The sequence below is a fragment of the Triplophysa rosa genome, linkage group LG15 (genome assembly GCF_024868665.1).
Source record: "Triplophysa rosa linkage group LG15, Trosa_1v2, whole genome shotgun sequence".
Classification (NCBI taxonomy): Eukaryota; Metazoa; Chordata; class Actinopteri; order Cypriniformes; family Nemacheilidae; genus Triplophysa; species Triplophysa rosa.
In genome coordinates, this window is record NC_079904.1 from 7,262,697 (window position 1) to 7,273,949 (window position 11,253).

The window sequence follows — 11,253 nt, forward strand, 5'->3', positions numbered from 1 at the left end:
GGCCCTACACCACTATGTGAAAGAATATTGGTGAAGAAAAACAATTGTCCACATTCCCTCTAGTCCCTTTGTTTTTCCATTTAAACCTGTTAAAAAGTGGCTTATATCCTCAGGATCAACAACACTATAGCTCAACAGTGCCCTCTTCTGTTCATTCCAGAGAATGGTTAGATTAAATTTTCTCATGATCCATACAATTGACCATCTCTAGATTGTGAGTTTACAGCCAAACAGGGATCTGGATTTAGGATGGCCTCTTATGACAGCCAAACCAATCGCACTATTTTCAACTCAGAAGGTGTCACAGTGCGTTCATCACTGTCTTCCTACAGTGAACTTGGACCCCACCTCCAATGAACGGACTTTACACACACTGAAATCAAAATGCGTTTGTGTTTGTTTAGGCAGTGTGAAGCTTCAGACCTCTTCAACATTTCAGCACAGAAGGACAAAGTTACGAGGGTGCGTAACCAGTCGCATCTGCCCGAGCGTCAACGCAGCACGACGCCAATTAAATCGCTTAAGAGGAAGCGGGTTTGCAGCCAGTCCTGGCACGAAATGCGCAATAAATAACCGATCAGCTGACTGCATGCCTCCTGGCTGCTATCGTAATAATAACGAGGCTATTGCTACCCGCTGCGACCTTGTGATATTCGTTTGATGACTTCTGACTGCCAACGGACAGTCTCGCGGCAATAATGCGCGAGAGACTGTACGCGTGCCAAGGAGATTTTCATTAATGATTTGTAATAGGTAGGCCGACTTTTTTGTTCAAACTTATGTAATCAATGTATTTGTCTATTTCTGTTACATTCTAGGAGTTCTGAACCAAAGCAAATTATTTTATGTAGTGTTTGGGTACGTGCGTTTTGACAGCCAACACATCAACATCCCATGATAACGTCCCACCAATAGAGCCCAACATATTACCAGTATAGACCCATAAAGATAATTCCCATTATACCCATCTTTTTTTTTCACACAGTGTTGTTTGTCTTAACTGACAGGTAATGTAAACAGTTATATTGTTCTTGCCCATTGACACGGGCTGCATTTGAGGGCCTGATATCACAGTAGAGCTGTGATAGTTCATCAAAGTGGCAAACAGGTACAATATGAGCTTTCTATCTTTGCAGCATGCCTTACATTTTCACCTGACATTATCGTCGAGTGCTATCCCACACATTCATCTATACAGTCAACTATAGCACATTCCAGAAGGGCAGCTTCGAAGAATGGCTGTTTTAGGTGATCACATATACAAGCCCTATACAAATTTAATGTGATCCACATACTGTGTATGGATATTTGCATACTTTGATTTTTAAAGCTTGACTGATGCTATGCCCAATGGTCTGGTGAAGTGCCATCCAGGATATGCATCATGATAAGAGGTGCTGAAAGCCCGGACTGGATATCTTGAGTCAAATGTTTGTTTTCACATGATCAGAATCAGTACTGACTGATGGTTCAAACAGAATCAAATGTACAAAGACACAGATAACTTGCATAAGTTCTATACATTTTGGAGAACTTTTTTCCAGTTATCATTTTATTGTAATGCAGTCCAGAGCACACACAAACCATAATAAATACAAACAACACAGAAAACTTTTTTTACATGAACATTTCAGTCACCACCGTCTAAGAGTCCCGATACATGCAAAAACAAAATACACACACAAGCAGCACAAACACATTCATACATGCATACATACAGTAAATATATGAAGAGTTTGTTTCCAAAATTAGATAACTCCGTTTTTTTTTAAATTAAAAAATCATGTTTTTTTATTATGTTATCATGTTTCTATTGTGTTAGTTAGCTGTATTTTTTTAGTTATTATGGCTTAAATCAAAACCAACAAACAGCAGTTTGATTGATATTAATTGGAATGTAATAAAAAAACATGATTTAATTTTTTTATCTCATTTTGGAAATAAACTCTTCTTACACACACACACACACACACACACACACACACACACACACACACACACACACACACGCACACACACGCACACACACACTCCGTCTTGAACGATGCTCAAGATGTAAAGTACGAATCTTGCATTGAACACAATCGGTCAATGGGTGTTAACAGGGAGGGATCGCTGCTTGACAGACAGTCTTCAAAGTGACACAGAGGGTCACTGTCTGCATTGTCATAAAGAGTGTCACAACCTGTAAAAGAAAGATAGTTAATTCAATTGACAAAGCATTGTTTCCAACTCTTGTATTTGTGAACATTGTACGTGTTTATACCATAGGGATGCATGTGGTCTCCAGGCATCTGAGGTGGGGTGAGACCCTGTCTAAAGGGGTCTAGTTTGAAGCTGTATGACTCTAGATTGATGTTCTGCTGGGACAGGGAGACATATGAGCCGGTACATTCGAGTTCAGTGGGCAGGGCTCCACAAGAGGGCGCTGTTGTAATAGAAATGGTGGCAAGGGACGTTAGTATAAGTTGTGTGGTATGTGTATTTTTTGTACTTAAATGAATTTATCTAATGGATGATCTTAGGCAACATTAATCAGAAAGATTAAAAATGTGTTGTTTGTTTGTGTTTTGCAAACTTTGCCTGGGCCTACCCGTGTGTTGTGCTTGACTGTCTCTTTTCTCCTGAGGGGACACACTTTGCTTCTGCTGTTGTTGTCTTCGTGCCATTTTTTTGATCTACATTTGAAACGACACAATGAGATAAAAATATGTTTAAAATAAATAATTTTGTAAACATTTCTGTAACAAAAAGCCAGATATCCTGTGTTATGTGCAATAGGCTATTTTCATATTATTTTGGGCTATTTTGCTAGATACACATGAAAAGGATGGAAACATGACCTATAGGCCATATTCAAACCCAGGCTTTCCATACAGTAAGTACAACACATCAGATCAGTCTTTCAGAAACCTAAGACAAAACTATTTCTTTATATAAAGAAAAAGTGGAGAACACACACAGCGCTACCCTGAAAGGAAATACACATCTAATCTAAAAGGATCTATACATAATATGTCATCAGTTTCCTACATGAAGCAATAACAGCTTGTTTCCTTATTGGCAAGCTCATACGCTGCAGAAAGACACTGTTATCAATTGCATAAGTTAATGTTCTTTCAAGGCATATGTGTGTGTGTCCGTTGGCATCACGTTACCTTGGCTCTTTGGTTCTGGAACCAGACCTGAACGACTCGTACGCTCAGTCCTGTCTCTGCTGCCAGCGTCTCCCTTACCTTACAAAAAGAGAGCGACAGATAGAGCATTAGTGTGACCTTCATGCTCTGTAGGTCATGTAGGCTAACTGATGAACTGACCCACTGGAGTATCAGATCAACAAAGATACAGCAATGCGCTCAGACCAGCTGTGGCTGGGGGGGATCTTTTTACACAAAAAGACAAAAAAAAGATTTTTTTAAAAAGGTAAATGCATGTAAATGCGTGTACCGTCTTAACTTTTTCTATCAATAAAAATTCCACGAAAATAAATGTATTCTTTTTTTTAAGAAATGATCAAACTATTCAACTTTAAATATCTTTTAAGTATTTTAATATCCACATTTATGTGTAGTCGTTTATTTCTAAAGTAAATTACAATTAGTTTCTTTCAAGCTATAATGACATTATAACTTTGTATTTCCAGATGTTTCTGTATTGCAATGGCTGACCTTTCGACATGGCTTGGACGAGACCTCAAATGAGGCTTTGAAAGCTCGTCTCTGCTGTGTTGTGAGGATGGTACGAGGCCTTTTAGGTCTCTTGTGCTCTACGTCTGCTGGTGTGTTGCTGGGCCCTGTATTAATGTTGCCTTCGTCATCTTCCTCCTCTTCATCTTCACTTTTACCTGTAGTTATAGAAATAAAGATATGTTCTTATGAACTGCCTAAAAAAGAGTACTGTATACTAAAAATAATCAATTAAAAAATAGTAAAATTATTCTGCAGGTTTAAATATGCAAAATGCACTGATAAATAGAAATGTGTGAATGGGTACTGTATACCCATTACACTGTATATATAGATACACTGTAGATATAGATAGGTACAGTATGTCTGTATTACACTAGCTAGGTTAGAAATAATTTATTTATGCTAGATTTTTAAAAGATCTTTAAAAGATTACATAGATTTTAAAAATGTGTTAAAAGGTATATTGCACATGACAGTATATACAGCCAATGAAAAAATAAAATAGGAGACCATTTCAAATTTTGGATGTATTCTAGATGTATCGTGGCCATTCCAGTCCTGTGTCTGTTACATTTCAACAACATCAAACCTCAGGAGTGACATAAAGTCAACCAAGAGCAATGTGAAAGACTGGCAGCATGACAAGGCACACGAAAACTGTGTTAAAAGTCGAGGTTATCACATAAAAAAGTATTTTTTAAACTTTTCTTAAATACTTAAAATCTCAAATATTACTGTTGCTTAAATGTGAATATGAATTTGAACTGAAAAAATACAGAGCATTTTTTCTGTTATTTTGACCTATTTCTCCAGTTTTAAATTTCTGCAAATAAATGCAAATAGAAACAATATTTTTATTAGAAATTTGGGGGAAGTATTGTTTGGAGTTCACAGAATGAAACAAAAATAATTTCACCTAAACACATAACTATTCAAAGTAACTTCAGAAAAACAGAAAATAATTTTGAAATTGTCTGTAAATTTATTCCGCGGCTGTGTATATATTGTAGCAATATAGTACTTGTTACAGAAATAAGAGTAAAATGTACAGTAGTTTGTATACTTGGGCTATACTCTACATGCATACTCCTTTATAAACCACACAAATGAGACACAGCCCATCCAACTTCTGAGGTGCAGCACTTAATCAAAGTTATAAAAGTATATATTTATTAACGTCTTGTTTACTATATTACTTACATCATTCTTTAATCTAGTTTAATCATCACAGTGCCTGTGTGTATAGTTTCTTTCAGATAAAGACAGTATTGTTGGAATGTGCACACTTTATGACAAAACAATACCTGAGTCTGAGGTGATGGGGCTAGCCAGTGTGTTGTGATAGTCTCTGGCACAGAGCAGCCTGTCCCCCATGAGCACACAGTGGTCCCCCTTCTGCAGTCTGCAGGAACACACGCAGCAGCAGAAACATCGCAGGTGGAACACGGCAGTGCCTGCGCGCATCACCAGATCGGCCGGAGAGATGACCTCTGCACAACCTTTGCACCGCACCAAAAACAACCTGATGAGAAAAGAGAGAAAATACGTTTTGAAGCAGTGGGGGCACAGCGTGAATACCTAGTGACTTGATGATGGGTTAACATTCAGTAAATATTTGTTCATTTTTGGGGGAATATTCTCAGAATATTTGGGAATATTCTTCTACTGATTTTAAAGCAGATGTACTTTAAAGATTCCTGGAATGTTGCTGAGTCGCCCCGTCCATCACTTGCCATATTCCCCTGCTCTTCCCTCCGCTCAACTCGGCCCCCAAAAACACGCAGACGCATACCCCCAGCATGGTGAGTGTGCATCTTAGCGCCTGGCAACCAGAGCTGGGCTTCAGGAGCTAAGAAAGAGGCGGCCGGCTCCACGACTGTGTCCAGGGCAGGACTCCCGGGGAGGATGGAGAAAGGGGCTCTGCAGGCCGTGGCTCCAGACGGAGGGAAAGAATCGCACCTCCTGGCGGGTGAGGCTGGTCCAGGGAATGATCTTAACTCGATTTAACCAAACCCAGACAAAGGAGAGAGCTGGCCCAGAGCCTCGCTGCCATTGTTCTGCCCTGGCAGACACCACATTTTCTGTTTGTCAAACTGGCCTGAGATTTCCGCGCCCGGAGGGGGGCAGAGGGCAGAGCTGAAGTAAGGTTTGGGGTGAGTGCGACAGGGAGACTTAAGAAAACTTAAGAAAAGAATCATCCTTAGAGGTGTGACAGCTTTAGGCTGACAGGTTATCTCTTAAGGCTACAAAGGAGTCAAAGATGTTTCAATTTCGAGAGTTAAATGCATATTGAATGAGACTCACTAAACAGCATTTCTTTACATGATGGGCTATAATCATCTGATATATATAATCTGATTTAAGGATGTCAACGCATCTCATACTGTATGTAGATGTTTAAGATTGTTTCCTTTCTCTCCGTTACAATTTGTACCAATTATAGGCTTTTGACTATTGATCGTGGGCGTTATCTTTATGTGTATAGCTAAGCTATAGGTGCACGGGAGCATAACAGCGTGTCTCAGCACACTGTTAGACAGCAAAAAATCCTCTTGTGATAAGTATGAATTGAAACATCTCAAAGCCTTGCATTGTTGAGAACTATTAGTGTTGCCCTGCAGTTGCTGGGGGGAACCAGTGAGAGTTCAGTAGGTCGGACAGAAAAAAGCCCTCCATTAAATACCAAAGCATCTATGGTATGTGAATCCGTATAGGAGAGGATGTCGGTGGCGTTTTGTCTGTTATGTGGCATTAAGCACATGGTGGCGTTGGCTCCAACATGGCACCACATTTAAAGATTGTCTTTGTATTAATAAAACTAATGCATGCCTGATGTAACATTTAACACACAAAAAACTTCCAGTTTATAGGAAAAATGTATAGTAAAAATGTATAGTATGCAATTGTCGCACTAAATTTAGAGAGCATTTCTAATCATTTGTGATGAAAAGAAATTATATGCATCTATGCTGCTTAATTGGAGTGAGATAAACATATATATCTAAAACGTCACAACTTTTTACTGTAATTTATTGCATACCACAAAAAAATCATATTGGCTATTGCACTAGTAATAAGCCACAAAATGCACAGGAATGTATACGGAAAAATAACACAACACAACCATATTAAAACACTGTAAAAATGGTTTGTCACAAGGTTTTAATGTTGTTTTTATGTTGACACAATTTGCAGTTTCTGAATTTAAACTTATAGGTTGAATGAAAAAATTGAGAAACTGCAAGGTGGGCCAAAATTATGTTAAAACAACTAAACTGTGTGTATTCTATAAGGTGCTACATGTATGTAAAAAGTCAAGAGATGCAAGAATGTGAGGAAAACATTATATATGTATTTATATACATTGTAAAAATTCTACATATTTCAACTTAAAAGCTTTAGAATTTTTTTTATTTTGAAGTTTAATCAACTGGACTTTATAAGTTATATGGACTTCACTTAAATTAAACGGACTTAAAAAATCTAGTTATATTTTATATAACTTCATTTAATAAGCATGAAATACAACTAGATTTTTTATATCAATTTGATATAATGTAAGTTAATATAACTTACAGTATAACGATAATTAGATTTAACTTTTGAACTACAGTTTTTAAGTTGTGTTTTTTTACAGGCTACTATTGTGTCATTAAATCATGAGCATCACTAAATCACATTAATCACTGTTAAAAGACTGTGAAGTTAATAGAGCAGCCTGCTGACCCATTTGCAATACTCCTTAACCTGGTCAGTAAGTGCTGGGTCAGCTAGCCCCCCATCCCCAAGCCCAAAGTTAAGCACTGGGCCGCTGGGCAGGAGTGCTAGCCAAGCACCAAGTATGTGGCTAATTGGTCAGGTCAGATATCTTACGGTCGGACGGGCATCAAACAGGGGCACCACTGGGCACCAACCTATCCAGATGCCTCGACATACTTCACATGCAGAGATCCCCACTACACGCACCCCCTCCCTAACACACACATGCATTCATATCTCTTACACAAGACTCTCCTGTACCCAGAACATATGGCCCACCATTCTCCTAAAAGCATCAGCCACATATTATGGGCACAGTGGTCACTTCTCGATCTATTATTAATTTGGTTGTGATCATGATGTGAGAAATATAGGGAACAGTTAGGTCTTCATACAAACTGGGTTAAAGCCAAATATTGTGCAGAGCCAGATCTTTTCTGTTTTCAGCGTTTTTTAAAGAAGACACAAGTATGAGCATGTGATTGTTCATATAGTAAAAGTTCCCAAAAGTTACTTTGCACTTAGCATTTTGGCCAAATGCATAAATGTATTGTCCATAACTATGGTTGGCTATCCACGAGTCATGTAGTTTGGCACATGCACTTTCTTTTATTTGAAGGTGAGAATGTGCATATGAGTGTGTGAATGAGAAAGAAAGTGAGTTTTGGGGTGGTAGGGGGTCCATGCACTGTGTCGATGTGGCCATATGCTGTCCCCAGCTTGCCGTTGCCACGTCGATGGGTCCTGCTAATTTAACACATCTTGACAGCGTGTCAGTAGTGCTGTCCTTCTGATCTAATGGTGTGTGTATATGTATGAAAGCCTCCTCACATTCCATGGCCCACCGCGACCCTTCCTCCCGCAGTCACCTTGTCTTTCAGAAGCACTGTGCCAAGTCCCCCAATAGACACACTCTCACACACATAGTAACAACGTCATTGGAAAACCATTGGACTATAGAAATAATGTTTGTGTACAAATTATGAGGTGGTATGAAAATAATAGCCTACAAATATGTGCAAAATAGCATGTGTGGAGTAATTCTAAAATGCAGATTTATGACACATTTGAGAATTTGTAATAAATTAGAATAAGTGTAATTACAATTATATTTCCACAACTTTACCTTATCAAGTTGTATTATATCAATTTCTTAACAGCAAGGTGCAGTGAGACATTTTTACAGTGGAAGATGTTTAAGTTTAAGCTATCTCTAACTTGAACTTAACATTTTACTTCCAGTATATGCAGTATAATATTAGCATTTCGATTTTTTTTGTAAATAAAAAATAATAATTGTCTTTGAAAAAATTTATGGCCTAGACTAGTTATTATACTTATAGCCTATATACGATCAAGTAGAATTTGCTATAAAATAAAAAGTTTCGTGAATTTCGTTCAAATCTATTTATTACAAAATCATAGGAATAAACATAATGTTTATAGTCTTTTTAATGAAGTCAGTGAATTGTGAAACCAGCATGTAGCTTAAATTAATATGGACAAGCGAGGCATCGTGGAATAGATCGCGAATAGATAAATAGCCTAATTTTTATTTTTTATCGTGTCTTTCTTAGATTTTGTTTTTAACAATAAAAAACAAAGACACAAACAACATTCTATGTTTGTTCTTGCATTATTTTGGAATTTAGTGAGTTTACGAAAAAATATAGGCCTAATGCTTGTAAATAATGTTAAGGCTATATTATTGAAGGAATTTCCTACATTTACAGACTTTAAGAGATTCGATTTTAACGTAAATATTTAAATAACTTTATGAGCAAATGAAGAGTTTGGTTCCAAAATGAGATCATGTTTTTTATTATGTTATCATGTTTTTATTGTGTTTTATTGTGTTAGTTAGCTGTATTTTTTGTTATTATGGCTTAAATCAAAACAAACCAACTGCAGTTTGATTGATATCAATTGGAATGCACAATAAAAAACATGATTTTTTAAACATTTTAAAAATCTAATTTTGGAACCAAACTCTTCAAATATAGTTTTGGCATCATGTAAACTGCGTTTAAAACCAGAAAGGAATGTCTGAATGACTTACTTTTGGTAGTCTTGCTTGCAGTACAGGGTTTTATTGCGGAGAAAGCAGGTGTTTTTCAGCGGCTGGCTGCATGAAGCGCAGTGCAGACAGCGCTCGTGCCACAGTCCATCCTGCACGCGGAGCATGTACCTGTCCTGAATGAGCTCATTACACCCTTCACACACGCTCGTTCTCCACATGTCTGCAAAAAACACACAATTATAGTCACTAATCTACAAATATCAACAGCATACGTGTACTTTTATATATGTTTAAAAATTATTCAATCAAAAGTCTGCAAAAAACAAATTATAACTAATTTGGTAACACTTATACAAGTAGGCATGTATGTGTTTTGAAAATTATTATCCATTAAAATAAGGCATAGGGTTTATAGTCTGTCGGCCTATAAAGACCTTTAACAAATTTGTGCAGGAAAAGTAGAACTAGGCTACAGTAAGTGTTTTTTATTTCATTTCAAAAGATGACTAAATCTTTTAAAACTTATAACTTATTTTTTATCCCAAAGGAGTGCGAGAAGTTAAGTAAATTCTTTCACGGTACTATGTTCAAAATAGCCAAATAAATAAAAGCAAAACAAGAATTTGAATTACAATTTGAACAAATATTTGTTTGTCTCATTAAAAATCACACTGACAAAACAACTTTTATTTTAGACATGAACTTTCCTTTTATTTATACTGTATCAAATAGTCAGTTACACGTGCAATTAATTTTTGTCAAAAGCTAAGGCTGCGTCACACCAAACAAACAAACAAACAAAAAACTCCGTAAGACTTTATAGACAGCAAACAAAAGAGTTTACATATTTCCACTTACCATTGAAGTAAAGGAATCCGCCGGTGTAATTTCGATAGGTAGATAGTCTATATGTAAAAGCGTACAAAATCTCAGTATGAAAATTAACCTGTATGTCTGCCTTAGTTACCTCCTCTCTCTCTCTCTCTCTCTCTCTCTCTCTCCATGTCTGTTTCTCTATTTGACCTGCCCTCTCTTCTTCCTCCTCCCATCATTGCAGGTATCGTGTAGAACATCTTGAACTAGCCGCAAATGTTGATTGCGCATTTTACAGTTATGACTTTAGAATTTACTTTTATAAATTATAATATTAGTAGGCTAATTTAAGAATAAGCATGTAAATGATTTGTCGTTGCGTTCGTGTATGTCATAACCAAAACCGTCCATGCTATTTGCGAACATTTTATATACTTTATTCACATTTTTGTTAGTCTAATAAGCTTGTTGTCAGGAACAGTCTTTTAAAAAGCCAAAAACACTGATTATGATGGTAGCATTATTACTAAAGTGGAATGATATTAAAAAGAAATATAGAATAAAGTGTCTTCAGTGTCATATCATATAGGCTAAAATGCTATTCTACAAAATGACAGTTCATTCTTTATTACCATCATTGATATATTTTTATAGCAGCAATTAAAAGAAAATGCTATTTTTAAAAACGAGCCTATATTATTTCTTTGACGCTCACAAAAGGATGAAGTTATAAATTGTAAGCGCTAAAATGGCGCCATCTAGCGGAATAGACACTCTTCAAGATCGTATATGACGTATTTGAGGAATGTTTACACATACATCACTGGCGCTAGCTCTACTGCAGAGTCTAGTTAAAGATGAACGCTTTACTAAATTATTAGTACAAATTAGTAGACTTATTACAGCTCCCTGCTCTCTGTCCCTTACAAAACATGGTTTAAAAATGACAGACGAAAAAAGGATTTAGCATTG

At 36.8% G+C, this 11,253-nt stretch overlaps 1 protein-coding gene across 1 annotated transcript; it reads right to left on the reverse strand.

Annotated features, from left to right (window-relative positions):
- Positions 1-1,480: 1,480 nt before the first annotated feature.
- On the reverse strand, positions 1,481-9,777 carry lmx1a (LIM homeobox transcription factor 1, alpha). Its single transcript, XM_057353399.1, has 7 exons — positions 9,508-9,777; positions 4,994-5,211; positions 3,669-3,844; positions 3,159-3,236; positions 2,594-2,678; positions 2,267-2,428; positions 1,481-2,185 (listed from the first exon to the last, which is right to left on the reverse strand). The coding sequence occupies exons 1-7, from the start codon at positions 9,684-9,686 to the stop codon at positions 2,049-2,051; spliced, it is 1,035 nt and encodes a 344-aa protein (XP_057209382.1). The 5' UTR covers positions 9,687-9,777; the 3' UTR covers positions 1,481-2,048.
- Between the last annotated feature and the right edge of the window lie 1,476 nt (positions 9,778-11,253).

Bases quoted from the DNA above. Each gene is read 5' to 3' on its own strand.
- lmx1a (XM_057353399.1), bottom strand. From the start codon at position 9,686: ATGTGGAGAACGAGCGTGTGTGAAGGGTGTAATGAGCTCATTCAGGAC. The intron at 3,237-3,668 runs GTCAGCCATTGC...TCTTTTTGTAAG, and splicing joins CGTCCAAGCCATGTCGAAAG to GTAAGGGAGACGCTGGCAGC. The intron at 2,679-3,158 runs GTAACGTGATGC...TTTCAAATGTAG, and splicing joins TCCAGAACCAAAGAGCCAAG to ATCAAAAAAATGGCACGAAG.